This window comes from Artibeus jamaicensis, unplaced genomic scaffold (assembly GCF_021234435.1).
Source record: "Artibeus jamaicensis isolate MK-2021 breed Jamaican fruit bat unplaced genomic scaffold, CSHL_Jam_final contig_3230, whole genome shotgun sequence".
Classification (NCBI taxonomy): domain Eukaryota; kingdom Metazoa; phylum Chordata; class Mammalia; order Chiroptera; family Phyllostomidae; genus Artibeus; species Artibeus jamaicensis.
Window position 1 is genome coordinate 3,027,184 of NW_026521764.1, and position 15,478 is coordinate 3,042,661.

The 15,478-nt window shown below is 47.0% G+C and overlaps 1 protein-coding gene across 6 annotated transcripts in view; it reads right to left on the reverse strand.

The window, feature by feature from the left end:
• Positions 1 to 4,220: 4,220 nt before the first annotated feature.
• The window catches only part of OSBPL3 (oxysterol binding protein like 3), a 157,701-nt gene continuing 146,443 nt past the window's right edge, over positions 4,221 to 15,478 (reverse strand). For all 6 annotated transcript variants that reach the window (XM_053663609.1, XM_053663607.1, XM_053663608.1 and 3 more), the window contains 4 exons: positions 14,508 to 14,652; positions 11,104 to 11,230; positions 9,213 to 9,335; positions 4,221 to 6,185 (listed from right to left, as the gene is read on the reverse strand). In XM_053663609.1, the coding sequence (XP_053519584.1) occupies positions 6,089 to 6,185; positions 9,213 to 9,335; positions 11,104 to 11,230; positions 14,508 to 14,652 (492 nt within the window). In that variant the 3' untranslated portion in view covers positions 4,221 to 6,088. The remainder of the gene's footprint in view (positions 6,186 to 9,212; positions 9,336 to 11,103; positions 11,231 to 14,507; positions 14,653 to 15,478) is intronic.

Genomic DNA, 15,478 nt, shown 5'->3' on the forward strand with positions numbered 1-15,478 from the left:
TGAGGTCGGCCCTGCTCTCCATGGGTGTCCGGCAGTAACATGGTTGAGCCCCGTCACCCCCCCCATAACTTGACCACCTCCGTCACAGAGCCTTCCTACCACAATGCGGTTGTTGACTGTCCCACTTCCCGGCGTCAGGGCCATTCCTGGCTCAGTAAGTGTCTTTCAAAGAACCCGTCACAGCTGCTGCTGTCTGCTCCCTGTCTTGAAGCCCCTTTTACAGTACAAGGTGCCACGGGGAAGGAGATGACAAGGCCCTTATCTTTACATCTCAGAGTGCAAAAGCAACGTACAGCCTTTTATTAAAATAAAACAACAACAACACACACGTGAAAACAATCCTGCCTGGTGTAGCTCAGTGGATTGAGCTCGGGCCTGCTCATGGTTCAATTACCAGTCAGGGCACGTGCCTGGGTTGCAGGCCAGTTCCCAGCAGGGGACACACCAGAGGCAACCATACATTGATATTTCTCTCCCTCTCTCCTTCCCTTTGCCCTGGAGATAAATAAATAAAATCTTAAAAACAAAATGGAACAAAAACGAAAAAACAAAGCTGCCTAGTTGCTATCAACATGGCACTTTTAAAGTAGAGCAATCAGGAAATTAGAAGGCAGCGTTCTGACTTCGTGGTGAGCAGATGCTGGTCAAGAGACTACTCGGGGCTGTCAGGGCCTGGACTGTCTGGGGGACCTGTGTGTGTGTGTGCACATGCGCAAAATTATCTCCAGGACCTTAGCCAAATGGGCAGTCGATATATCTTTCCCAGTCACGTATCTGTTTAAATCATGACATTTAATAAAGAAGAGAGGCTACTCTGAGCTCATTAAAAATGTTTCAACAATAATATGGAGAACCAAAGAGTTTCTAAAAAGCACAGTTAATCATAATTCATCCTTGGTAAAATAACTGGAAGCCAAAATTATTTAACAAATTCTATCCTTTAAAAAAAAAAAAAGGTAAGAAAAGAAAAGCATAAGAGGCTCTTATGTCTATTTACTTACCGAAAATTCTTCTGAAAGCTCAGACATGAACTAATCTAGTTCTAGTGACTATAAGGTCCAGGGGCTTGTTTTTCTGTTTTCCTGGACCCTCCCCCTGCCTGAGGTCTGGGCTCTAAGAACCGCACCAGGGTGGGGCAGGGGGGTGCTGCTCCCAGACTCACTTGGGTTCAGGGAGAACAGAGGCCGGAAGAGACAGCTGTTGGGGTCGTTCTTACTCTGGTCTGGATGCGGGGCAGAGGGCGCACCTCCCTCAGCTCCTGGTGTGGCCATTTCCTCTTGGAGCTCCAGCTACTCTGGGCTGTAAGCACTTCCAGCTGCTGCTGATGCACCTTACACCTGCTAGCATCTCAGCTACCTAGTAGCCCCTCCATTGAAGTCTCTTGAACTGCAGTGGGTGTTGTAATCTCCTGCAGGGAGTCCCAACTAATCCATCCATAATAAGACACCCTTGACCAGTGTCACCTAGGACAGTGTCGTCCTGATTTGCTGGTCACCAATGGACATCAACTACGCTGATGCTCGTATTCTGTCGGTATGACCAGCAGATAATATGAGTAGGTTTGTAAACCAATGGCCTGGAACTCGTCCATCCAGACTTTATTGCTGCCTCACAGTCAGCACTTTAGGACGCTTTAACACCTGTTCCTATGATGACGGCCAACATGGTAAAGCATGCTGAGGTTGCCTTTTAAGGTTTCCTTTAGTGTTCATAACACATTATCTTGAATCATGCTGAGGAATGGTTTCCCTTTGACAGCAGATTTAGCTCCTAACAGGCAACACACATCACATTATGAAAATCAGCAATAACTTCGTTGTGTTTATATGTGACTTTCACCAATGTCCTGAAAATGTCTTTTTTAGCTCGTTTTTTCCTTTCTTTTAAGCCAGTCGAGTTTCACCAGCTGCTTCGGGTTGTCTCCTTCGTGTTTTCAGGGATGCAGAGATGTGACTCCAGGTGTGCGATGCTGCTCTCCTGTGCGTTGTGCAACACATGACACCGCACATATATCCAGTGACTCCGGGGGAGCCTCGGGGAAGCTGAGAGTCCCTGACATTGCACAGAATGTGCTCGGGTGCGGAGGGTGGGGGGAGATGAGTCGGCCACTTGGAAGGGCTGTGAAATGGGTATGAAGAGTCATCGTTTTCCTTTCGGATGTTTAGGACACACAGGAAATGAGGCTATTTCCCTAGTGCCCTGCGGTAAAGAGATGGGGCACCAGGGCCCCAGGGCTAAGGGTTGGGGGACTGCATTTGTAGTACGGCTTGGAAATGTTGGAACCAAAAGCAGGGCAAGTGTGTGTCCCGCGTTTCTTTAAGCCCCAGGAACTTCTTATTTTGAACCCCTGTCACTGCAGATAACTCGGCGTGCGTCCTCCTCAGAAGAGCCTAGGCTGGAGCCTCGCTCTGCCCCCTTTCAGCAGCCACACAGGTGCCCCCACCTGGGAAACCAGATAGAAACAGCGTTTTCCATGTTATTTATTCAGTCAACCAGCTACATGACGGGGATAAACAAAGCAGTCGGAGTCTTGGGGGGAGGCACAAGGGGGTGAGTGGAAGGGTAGGATTTAAACAGAACACAATCTGATAAACGGCTAGATGGAAGGGTTACAAATCTCCATTAAAAAAATAGTATCCTCTGAGGGTCACAGAGGAAGATCACGAATCATCAAGAATACCCTAAATCAGCAACTTCTATCCATCCCATTCTCCGAAACCAAAGTCTCCAACAGTACTTTGCATTCCAGACCATCATGATTTGCCAAGAGCTGTGGGATACATCGTGCCAAGGCAGAGAAACAATGGCTAACATTGAGTAACAGATTAACACAGTGCAGAGGAAAACTGAGTATGTGAAAATAGCTATCATCTGGTAGCAAAAATAGATATATGCCGATGTTAATATCAAAATTAAAGACATTCAAATAAACTATGCCAATACATTGGAATTATTACCCCTAAGGTCATAAGAACAATTTCTTATTGCTCCTACGCATAACTCAAGGGTCTGAGGAAATTCTGGGAGAGCTGGAAGGCATATGTAATTAACAGAATGTGCAGCTGACCTACAACAAGATTCAGTAGCCAAATACAAACTTCATAGTTTGTCATTTTTCTTTTACAGTCGACACTGCTCATAGCAGAACAAGACCTCTCGTCATAAATCTGGAAGACAGGTGAAGGGCAGTGCTCAAAGCCTATGCAATGATTCATGAGAACCAATTAGAAGTAGAGTACGAGAAAAGCAGCAGCCTGGATAAAGAAAACATTTTAAACGTTGGTTTGTATATATTTCTCTCCTTCCGAGTCCCCCAGGAGGGCACCCCGGGGACGCGGGAGGTGGCCAGTCTGCTGTGCGGAAGAGGACTGCTCCGTGCACACCAGGACCGGCCTGGGGCCCGGGGACTGAGGTGCACGGAGCAGCTGCCGTTAGACTTTGTGGGTACATCTGACTCAGGGGAAGCTGACTTGGGCTTCGGGGCCTGGGGACCACAGCGATGGGCTGCCCGGCTGCACCACAGACTGTGGGCTCTTTCCTGAAGGGACCTCCTGCAGCTGAGCGGGGGGCGCTGAGGGGAGCCAACAGCAGCCACAGGAACAGCCCGATGCCATGTACTGGGCTGCACCAAGTCCCATTTCCAAGGCTGTCTGTGCAATTCACCATACATCTGGGACAGAATAATTGGAACTAAAAGGTAGGTTATGGCAAGTGTCTCAAATGGTGCAGGGATTGGCATTATTTAATCAGGAGATTTGGAGTCCAGAACACCGGATTCCAGCTTTTTACCTCAATTCTACCCTCAAAATACCATGTTTGTTTTCTTCATCTCAATTTTTTTTTAAAGCCACCAAGCTACAAATTAGGTGGCAAAGTGCTTTTGAGAAATAGGGACCAAAGGGAAGTAAGGAAGCCATGTCCTACTCAAGGTGGCTTTAAGATGATGCATCCCCAAAGCGCAAAAGGGTCAATAAACCCTTTAGAGATACCGGCAGAGACTAGTAGATTTCAAAATTTGTATGCAAATTTTAAAATCTGTATCACAGATTTGGGGGGTCTGTATCACATTCTAATCCCCACCCCCATCTCAACTAAGATGACTACAAAGATGGTATTCGGTCCCTTCATCCTGTGATTCCAAAATGCAACATAGTATCAGTTGAAATAAGAGCATCGAGACAAAGAATTTACAAATACTCCCAGACAAAGCTACACCCGTCGGGGTTTTTGTTTTTTTTTTTTGGAACCAATTTCTAGAACAGACCTACTTAATAGTCAATATTCCTAAAATCCTACATTTATCTTCACTCTGTGAGAACCAGACTTGGTTTCCCCTGGAGCACCCTGCAATCGACAGCCTGCTTCTGCCCGTCTGGGGGCAGAGCCTGGATCCGCGCTTGGAAAGAGAAGAATGAGGTGCCCACCGAAGACGCCGACTGGGTCATTTAACAGCCTGGAAATGGAAGTGCTGTTCGCGTTGTGTTCCTCATGACATCTGGATGACATGGAACGGATGAGTATCTGATGAGTTGTTGGAAAACGCTAGTCACTTGCAGACCCTGCTCCACTTTGCCAGCCTGACACCGCCCAGCTGGTTCCTTGGTGCAACACTGAAAAAGCACGCGTCCCTTTTTCTGGTATTTATTCTACTTTGTTCTTCAGAGCATTCCACAGGCTCTGAAGTTATCTAAATATCTAAAAACTATTTCCAGGAGCAATCTTTTTATACCACACAACTTTATTTCACACTCCATAGAATTATTATGGACATCAGAGTAAAAGGCTTAAAAATTAGGCTTTGGTTTTAATGTAATCTGGGCAGAAGTTGGAATTGCTTTGGTAGTGCAACTGAACTGCTGCACAGATTCCATTCCTGTAACTTGAAATGACACATTTACAAAGACAGAGTTTCCCCTTTCGGCAGTTATCATCCGCAAAACTCAGGGCTGCTGCAGAACTCACAGGAGAGGGACGTGAGTAAGAAGAAAGTGCGGGAAAGGGGTCAGACACCGAAAGCTGTATCAGAGGTCAGCACAAAGCAAGAGCATCAGTTCTCTACACGCGTCTATAAGGCAGATGGTCTGACTTTTTATACAAGGTCTAAAATACAGTGCTTATTCAGAGGTAGAAGATACCACAACAGTATTTTAAAACAATCAGTTATTTTGCTAGATGGTTACAGAGCCACGGCTGGAGCGTGGGGTGTGCTGGATGTTTTACACTAAACTGGGACATTCCACGCTCAGCAGAGATGTGGTCCGACAGGGAGGGAAGCTGGGGTGGTGGGAGCAGAGAAGAGTTTGTCAAGGATTCAGCTCTAAGGAGAAATTTCCCACTGCCGCTCCAGGATTCCATTTGGACATGTAATGAAGGGGGATTTTCTCAGATTAATGACAATTTCTCTGAGCCATGACCTGCATAATTCTGACATAAGGCAATAAAAACTATAGGGAGGGATGAGCTCAAAGGCTTCCTCTTCAAGAAGGTACCTTATGCACCTCGTATGAAAACACACATTCCACTAAACTTACACCACCCTCTCTACCGCCCATATGCAAATGCCAATGTTCTTCAGAATCCAGCACCAGCAGGATCACTCTGTACCACCAAGTCAGTAGCTGTCTGAGGCAAAAAGAGATCGAGCTACCGAATTAAACCTGGGTAGCATCCTCATGGGTGAGCATCCTGGGCATTCTTGCTCCTTAATGCACCCAGGAGAAATGGGTTGTTTTTTCTGCAACATAATTTCATAAGGCATAAATTCAATTTGAATTTTCCTAACCTTTGGAAAATTAGTGTTAAAGCTTCTTTTGCAACCCACACATTAACAATGACTCTTCCATTTTTATTAAATACTTCATATATAAAAAAGAAACATCAAGGTGTTCTACATTTATATAAACAATCATGATAACATTTGAAATTGTAGAGAACCCTACTGAAGAAAACAGAACACTTGAACACTTACAATGTCAAGCTAAGCACAAGTGACCCTTCTAGATAACATTTTCTAAATATACAGACACACGTTTGTCGCTTCAGGAAGCCAATGCAGAATCACGAGAATGTATCGGTTGGTTTTCATTTTTCACCACAAGACAGGATGGTCCAGTTGGGAAAAACCAAGATCCTTCCTGAGTTCCAAGTAGGTACCATTGCTCACCCAAGAATCATCATCGGATTTCCTGTGGAAGATGAAAGAATATCCTGAAGGTTCTAGAAAGTACTGCCCTCTAGTCTCTCTCCCGTCCCATCTTTCCTCTCCTGCCTCTCAGGAGCTGGCATTCTCCCGTGCCCGCAGAATCCCTGAGGGTCCAGGACTGGAGCTGTGAGCAAACTGGAAACCACCTTCTCATTCTCTGCGGGGTGGGAAGAGGGCCACCTCCGGGCTGGGACTGTGCAAAAGCTAAAACCAGGCTGTTCCTATCAAGTGGTATGTTAGCATTAAGAATGAAAGGAATTAGGAAGCAGCAACAGTCTGGAAAAAGTCACCTTGTTTCGCTATTCTTTGATGATAATGCATAAGTCTAAATTCAAGAGGCAGAAAAGGCAGAAAAAAGCTACAAGCTTTTTTCCTACTCCTGTCTCCCAGGTCTTCTCAGAGGCCACCATCTTACCAGCTTTACCCTTTCAGAGAAATCTCATGCACGCAGGAACAGGCACGCTGGCAGGCACACACCCACAGACTCTGCCTGCTCCCATTTTTTACACAATGGTCGTACTCTGTGGTGTCCTACCTCCTGAGTTTTTGACAAAACAGTATGTTTGGGAGGTCATTTTCCACAATAAAGTCAGCAAACTACAGCCCTAGGCCCAATTCCAGCCTTCTGCCTTTGCACAGTTCCAGCCTTCTGCCTTTGCAATACTGTTTTATTGGAACACGCCCACACCCACCCCCCTAAGTGCTGTCTTGTGGCTGCTGCTGCACTGCCTAGCGGGGCAGAGCAATCACTACTGAGACCTCGTGGTCTGCAAAGCTAGTGGTACTAACCATTTGCCCTTTACAGAAAAGGTTTGCTGACTCTGGCCACAAGAAATTCCTCATTTTTTTTTAAAAACAGTTACATAATATTCCATGGTAGGGATGAACCTCAGTTCAACAGACACCCTACGGGAGGGCATGGAGAAGGTTGTTTTCAATCTCTAGCTATTATAAATATGTTTATAATAATGTCATAAACACATACGCTATTTGATGCGGACATGAATAGTTACATTAAAAATTCTGTCAACGAATTTGTCAAAGAGAATATGGTTCATGATTTTGATGGACACTGTCATGTGTTTTAGAACACATGACACGTGTTCAGGCACGAGGTGCCTGTTCCTCCACTCTCGGGAACGCAGGTCTTTTTTCCCCACAGTTGTTTTCCTGTTCTGATAGAGGGATGTGTTGAAAATGAGCCCATCTGCACACCGGAGACCTCGCTGGGAGACAAAGAGGCCCAATCCTGCCCAAGCGCTCGTTCCCACTTGAAGTTCCTGATGCTGTTTTCATCGTTCTTCAGTGAGTGTGAGGCAAACAGTCGAAGCCCCACATGCCTCTCGGCCGTGTCCTGGCCGGGACCGCGACTGCTGAAGAACTCGTGCCTCCGCTCCAGCTTTTATTTGCACATGCAACACTCTGGCAATTTTATAGAGAAATCAAAGGGAAAAAGCCACGGTCCTTTGGCTGCAGCTGTGTTCTGTCCTCTCCATTCCAGACACAATTCCTAGATGCAACAATGGCCTATGAGACATTTTGTATTTTGCATTTAAATGCTCATTTGCCTCCCACAGGCCTCTGCGGAGCATGGGAGGTCATTTCTGATGCTTCACATTACACCAGGTTGATGAATCTCCTTACCCAGTCCTTGAGACAGTTTGGTTAGCCCTAATTTTTAATGATTCTGAAAAATACTGTAATGAACATCTTTATAATTATAGATTCTCCTTGATACTAGATGATTTATGAGAAAAAAAAGAATTGACCTACTTAAGGGTTTATGTGTGTATCTGTCAACTCACCAGTCTATTTGTTAACCTATCCATATACCTATCCCTGGACAGTTTTCAAAAAAATAATAATAATTTAAGGTCTTATTTTTAAAACATTTACACAAAGTTATGAAAATCTGGGGATGAAACTGGCCGGTTAGTCTACAACTGCTCACACCCTGAGACTGTAAAAATGACCAGAAGGGATCCGGCAAAGCCCACATTAATTTAAAAGAAAAAGCATTGTGTTTGGGGATAAAACATTACTTATTGCCAGTTTGCTGTTTTTGAATACATACTTTATATTTTGCTAGTTTGCTGCTGTGATATGTTAGTAACTGGTTCCTTCTAAAAGGGTTTCCGTTGCCCATTAGAACACAATGCCAACAACACCACAACGAAAACCCACACAAACGACCACAAACCCTGGTTTCCCTGCAGCCAGACTCAGCGGGAGGGCTGGGCCGGAGCCTACAGCTTTTTTTCAGCATCTGTGTTTTAATGTTGATTTTTAAAAAATGAATAAATAACAACCCCCCTAAAGCCGTATAGAGCCCTGGCCTGGTGGTCCAAGAGCCAGGCCCCGGCCCAGGACCCCCACAGGCCCCTTCTGCAGCTGCCTCTGGTCCCTGGCTCCTCGTTCCTTCTCAGGGAAAGTAAAAGGGGGGTGAAGGGCCCATGAGCTCCGACGCCCCTTCCGTCCGTTTTGAACAAGACCCTCTTGGCAAGTTACTTTAAAACGAAGAGTAAGTGTTCCAAATCCAAGCCCAGGTGTATGGGGACTTCTGCAACTGAGCCTACTATGTGGACTTGGCATTTCGGTAACAGGTGGGGTGACCGCTACTTGTGTCTGTCGCTGTGTATAATATACCAAAGTGGGCGACCAAGCTGAGGCCCGGAGCCAGGTGACGGCCTCTCCTCACTTCTCCAATAGCACTGACTGACCACTTCCTGCGCGAACTCGCTGGGCTAGAGGCCCGGAGGCCGCTGGGACAGAGCAAAGGGTGCAGAAAAGAGGTCACTGCTGCTGGGAAGGACGGAGGAAGGGACAGCCTAGAGCCCAGTGTCACAGACGGGTGGACTCTCACGCAGAGGGACGTGTCACCACACTGAAGCCAGAAGATGCCAAGAACGCTCTTCTGTGGGGAGGGGGCACCCTGTCCACTCTCTTCACACCAGAAGCACCAGCATCTCTGGTACCTGCTGACGGATAACCCACCGGGCCCGGCACACACCTGAAAAACCGCGGCTGGTGTTCCATGTTATTTTCTTGTAAGACCCGCCGCCTTTCTCTCTGTAGCTGTTCAATCCTCTGCTTTTGTATTTCAGCTTCTTCTAACTTCCCTTCTTCGAGAAACCTGAGGCATTGAGGAAAAGAATAAAGGAATCCAAATTCCGAGGAACTCTAACAATCACTACTGCTGGGACCACATGTGTCCAAACTACAGACTCTAGACGCTTCCCTACACACGAGAGCCCTCTTCACCCCTTCAAACGGTGTTTGAGGGAGTAAGGGAAGATATTATTCTTTGAATTGGCGGTTTATATACATGGCTCCAAAATCAGATCTATAAAGAGTAACTTAGAGTCAAGTCTCCCACCCATCCTTGTCTCTAACTCTTCCTATCAACTTCCCCCCGCCTCACCCCCTCACCCCACCACTGTCACTAGTTTCTAGTGCATTCTCCCAGAGATGCTCTCTACGCACAAAGCAAACACAAATGCATATTCTTACCTCTTCCCTCCCTTTTGAAAATATAAGTGGTAGCAGGCTGTGTATGCTGTCTATGCCTTGGTTCCTTTTGTTTTACTTTTTACTTAACAACACAGGTTGGGGCAGACGTAGTTTTACGGTTGTGAGTACATGGAACGGAGTTAACTCTTGTTTTATTGAGTAATTGCTGCCACACGAACAACTGCAGACCTTCATTTGCCCCACCCAGTGTAACTTGGAGCCCTTCCTTGGTAGCACACGGACACCTTCAGTTTTCAAAGCTGTACAATATTCAGTTGTGTGGATATGTCTGAATTTATTTTGACAATTTCCTACTGATAGACATTCGGGATATTACTATTTTTTTTGTTTTTTGATGTTACAGTTAATGCTGCAACGAAGGACCATGAATATCTCGCACTTTGCCCATGGGTTAGTGTACCAGTAGGGAGACATTTCTGGAAGTGAAATTGCTGGGCTGAAGGGTGAGTTTGTAATGTGCACAATCAAACAGCCCTTTGTGGGGGTTACAGCGATTCACGGCACCACCAGCAATGTCACCAGAGCACCTTTCCCCACAGCCTCAGGGCACGTCACGCCTTCGAATCGTTGCCATCCGTTAGGAAACGGCACGTCGGTGGGGCTTTAAAAATGTGCATTTGTTTGAGTCAGATGAAGCATCTTTTCATGTTTAAGGAACATCTGCATTTCTTATTTTGTGAACTGTCCATTTCCTTATGTCCATTTTTTTAAAAACAGGTTGATCTTGATTTCTAGAAACAATTCATGAAACGAGATGCAGATGCAGGACTCAGTCTGCCATTTATCTTTTGACTCTGCGTCTATATTTTATTTACTTTGCCATGAAGAAGGGTGCTGTGTATATATGAGTGTTTGTAAATAAAGTCCAGTTTTACCCCTTTTTTCCCTTCTGGGTTTTGAGTCTTAATTAGAAAGGACTTAGGGTAGAGATAATTCTTCCCATTTTCCAGAGTCAGAAACAGGCTGAGGAAGATTAAAAGACATGTCCTATGTCACACAGCTTGTCAGCAGCAAACAAAGACTCAACAATTAGATCTCAGTGCATCAGAATGATTTCAACTCTAGGGGTGGAGGACGGGATGCTTTGTACTCTTTCAAGTGCACAATACTTTTTTTTTCATCGAATGCAGTAAAACTCTTAAAACTAAACATTCCTTGATATTTCCACAGAAAAGGGGCTGTCCTGATGAACAGAGGTTGTGCCACACGCAGACGTAAGTTGGGCTCGGGGTGTCCACAGGATGGTTTTCTATTCCTGATGGGCATCGTCTATCTTTCGGAGGCTCCTCTGGGGGCCTGGGAGTTGTTAGTAACACTTTATATAAAGTTTTACGGCTCTGGAGACAAAGATTGACAAAAGGGATCCTTACCTCTGGTCTGGCCTAAATCGAGTGTCAGTAGGTGGCAAGAAAGTCTTCAACGACAGATCAAGTTCATTTAATTCTAGTGCAAACTGCGTGAAGCCGTAATACTGCTCGTAGCCTTTTGGCATGGGATCTGCGAGGAAAAGAGACCGTGTACTCCCAACTTGTACCACACTGACGTTCCATCTTAATGCCCTCACCCTTTTCATCTCAGACCAGTTACAAGGTTTCTCTGTCAGCTTTACACTCTTCCATCCGCACTGAAATATTATGGCTAATGAAGAGGGCTGAATATTCCCTCTAAATTTTCTTCTCTGTAAGGTTTCTTCCACCTACAAGGAAAAGGCCTCCTCTGTGTGGTTTCCCAGCAAATTCACAAAACATCCTTAAGTTTCTATACTGTTTAAGCCGGAAGAAGAATTTGTCACTAAAATAAACATGTTAAAAAGAACTCTAGATCCATTTTTTTCTGACTAACAAGATTATCACTCTAGAGAATCCATTTTTCATTTGAGAGATGTCAAATTCTCCTAAAGCTCTGTCTTCTGCCTACAGTAATGTTGAACCCCCGGACGGTGCTCGATAAATGTTATTCTTTCTTCCACACCCTCCCTTCTTCTCACTAATTCCTACCCTTCCAAACCTTACACATTTCCATTAAAACCCCCTCAGCCGAGCCAGGACTAAAGATGGATCACACTGGCAGAAGAACTGGCAGCTGGACCCGAAGGGGACAGAGAACACGAGACTGAAAGGACAACGACCTTTGGGCTGCTGGCATTTCAGAGGATGGGACCGCCGAGCAAGCTACTGGCGGCAGACCTGTTACCTTCTGGAGCAGTGAACAGCCCAGGGGGATTTGGAGGTCACCAAGCTGCCACTCCCAGGACAAGCCCAGACCGCAAAGGCCCCGGGAGCAAGGCAGCCTCCACCTGGCAAAGGGCGAGGCCACCCTGCGTCATCAGTCACCCACACGCCAGGCTGCCACCACCCAGGGCCTTGGGATTTTGGGGGCCGGGCCATTGTCCCGGTGGGCCTGAACGGTAGGCATCGAACCACAGAGGATTATTCTGGACCCCGCAGCATTTTCTCCTTGGTAGTTTTTAGCCTTGCTTGGGGTCTGTTCCCCTCTCCTTCTTCCCTATGTCTCCCTCCTGGAATGCCTGTCTTATGCCTGTCCAACCGCTGTATTTTGGAAGCACATTTGGTTTCACAGGCTCACAGATGGGGAAGGTGAGTCATACCTCACATCTCACCCCTACTGGATACAGATGATATTTAAAGAGACCTTGGAATTTAGAGTTGAAGCTGAAATGAGGCAAGACTTTGGGAGGCCGTTGAAATGGGATAACTCTGTATCGCTATTGCACGTAAGAAGGACAGGCATTGTGGGGGCCCTGGGCAGAAGGTTATGGACAGAATGTCCGTATCCTCCCCAAATCCACAGCTTGAAGCCCCACCCGCAGTGTGGCTGCTTTGGAGATGAGGCCTGTAAGGAGGCCAGGAGGTTAAATGAGGTCAGAGGGGTGGGGCGGGCCCTGGACTGGTGGCTGTCTACGAAGATCCTTCACTGGAACCCAAATTCTCCAGCTCCTTGATCTTTGATTTCCCAGCCTCCAGAACTGTGGGGAAATCAATTTCTGTTGTTTAACCCGCCCGGTCTGTGGTATTTGGTTATGGCAGCCAAGCGGGTTAATGTAGGTGTATTGCCATAACTTGAATTCCAGCTAAAAATCAAGCTAAAACCCCTAAATTTACATTGGGTAAATCAAACCTAGACTAATAAAATCACTCATAGCCTAAGCTCTAGTTGTTCACATATACAAATACAAATGTGTAGAATTTTTCTACGGACCATTTCCGAAAGTTTCCAAAGTCTTCTGTTAAATTCTAGGTCTAATTCTCTGTGTATCCTAAGTATGAAATCATATCAAAGCTTCCTAAAGTGCCCTCAGAAATCTATCCCCACCTCCACCCACCAGATTGAAGACCGGGTTCTGCTTGGAGATGGGCCAGGATGCTGGTGGCCAAGGAAGAGAGAGAGAAACCCAGGAGTAAACCACCGACAGCCAGAGTAACAGCACACACAGCGCTCTCCCGTCCAGGTTCTGCCTTAACCAGGAGGATGGGAGCCCTGCTCTGCGACCCAGACTCCAAGCAAAGGAAAGCGAGTGCTTCCTCGCAGGATCCCACCTGCGCCTCTCGGCCTCTGCAGCCAGGGAGGCCGCCTCCGGGGCCACCTCCCACTGACTTCGGGCAACCTGGGCGATGGAGGAAGAGGTGGCTGCTACCCACCGCTGCCCCTTCCACAGTCATCTCTCTTTCTTCATGGCTAAGGGGACACTGCTCCGGTCCGGTGGCACTGGTCCTCCCTAGGGGATGAATCTAAAGCCATCTGACTCTCTGGGCTACCCAGGTGCCCAGCACTGCTGCGGGAGGGGTCTGGCCCCACTTCGGGCTGACAGAATTCACATTCTGAATGTAAAGACACATTCGCTGGGGGATCCGAGGACACTGCATTCCCGGGAAAAACAGGGCATAAGCGAAGAAAGCTCTTCTGTCCTCCTTTCTCCCTGCTTGGTGAGCTGTCACATGGGGATGTGACAGTGACGTGTGACAACAATCACACCCAGGAGGGAAACGGCCACCACGTCGGAGTGGCAGAATGCGGCCTCCCTGACCAGTGCTCCCGACACAGGCAAGCCACCTCTCACCAACCCTGGGGCCACCCACCGCCTTATTAGTATTAGCACCTATCCTAATGATTTAAGCCACTATTAGAAAGGTTTTCTTGTTTTGATCCGTCTAAAGCATCCTAATGGGGGTCTTTCAGAACAATGGTTTTTTAATATGACCACGACTGGGAAACATACTTACAGATTAGAAGATGAACTAAAGTCTTAAAATGTCCTGGGGCCTGTTAGGAAGGTCTGGCTGCCCCCGGCCCTTCCTCCCATGGCCACCTGCCGGACTCAGTATCCTTGCAGAATCAGAGTGGCTTGTGGGGCTGGACGCACCTGGGGGATCCCTAACTCTTATATGCCCCCAGGTCACTCTGCTTTTCTGGAACATTTCTCTCTTTGTCCTACTGTAGCATGACTTCCTGTTCTTCACTGTACCCCTTCTTAGTGCCCAGTGTAGGCATAGGGGGGAGGTGTGTTGACAGGAAGACAGAATGACCGTGGAGTAGCAATAGCTTCGTTCTGGAAGTAAGAACCCAGGACCTCCCAGGCCACCGGTGGAGTTGCTGATAAGTCCAGGGATGAGTCTCAGAGAGGACTAGGTGGGTGAAGATGGACGGCAGCTCACACGCAGCTCAGAGCAGGCTGGGGATGCTGGTGGACGCGGATGCCCACCCACCTGCAGTCCCGGCCACGCCCCCGCTGCCTGGAGCTCATCCCCATACTAACTTGCTCTCCAGACACAGGCCGTGGAGGACGCGCCGCCGCAGTAGATGCTCTCGTGCCACTTCCCGAAGAGCCGGCGCACTGCTTTCCCGCTCCTGTCGAACACGGTGCCTTCGATCTCACAGGCGTTCGTGCTCCAGTACTTCGCCTAGGATTCAAGTGGGAGTTGTCTGTTAGTACTGTGGGGTCAACTTGTTACCGACACTGAGAAGGGGAAAAGAGGCAAAAGAAGGAACCATAAGGATAACTCTACACTGCACATGGTTTTCCAGTTCTGGATTCTATCATTTTTTTATTACACTTTTAATTATGCAATAAAAATTAATAGCTAGCCCTTTATTTCCAGTTTGCAACTCAACGAACCAACATTTGATATGTTTTTTCCTGGGTGTGTGTAATAAGGGAAAGTTCAATTCCTCCATATCAGCCGCAGAGTGTGGTCGACCCCTGAGCCCCTCCTCTGGCCCGGTGGCTCCCTGGCTCTGGCTGTTGGTCTGACCATTGCAACCGGAAAGAAATACACTCCTGTAATTTTTTTTTCTCTAAAGGAATAGTCTTTTGTAAACCAATAAAGGTGGTTGCTTTGTAAACCAACAAATGTTCCATATCTTCTACCATGTTTTCCCCAAATCTAGATCTTTTCATCCAATTCACAGGAACCTGAGGCAATCCACATGACACAGGGGTTGGACCAGGGCTGAGACCGGCTCAGCTCAGCTGGGCCAGTGGTTTTGTGTAGTACTACACCACGCCCAGCAGAGGGAGCTCCAACTTCCTAGAATTGATTTAAAAAAAAAAGAAAAAAGAAAATCTCCCAATTACCTGCCTGCCCTGAAACAGTCTCCACTAGAAAAAGGGAAGGCATTGCCCCACAAATCAAAAATCCTATTACTATTTTCAGCCAAAACGGAATCCATATTTGGAAGCCAATAAAGTTGAGTGGCATTTTCAGGCCATATTCTGATGGGTTGGCC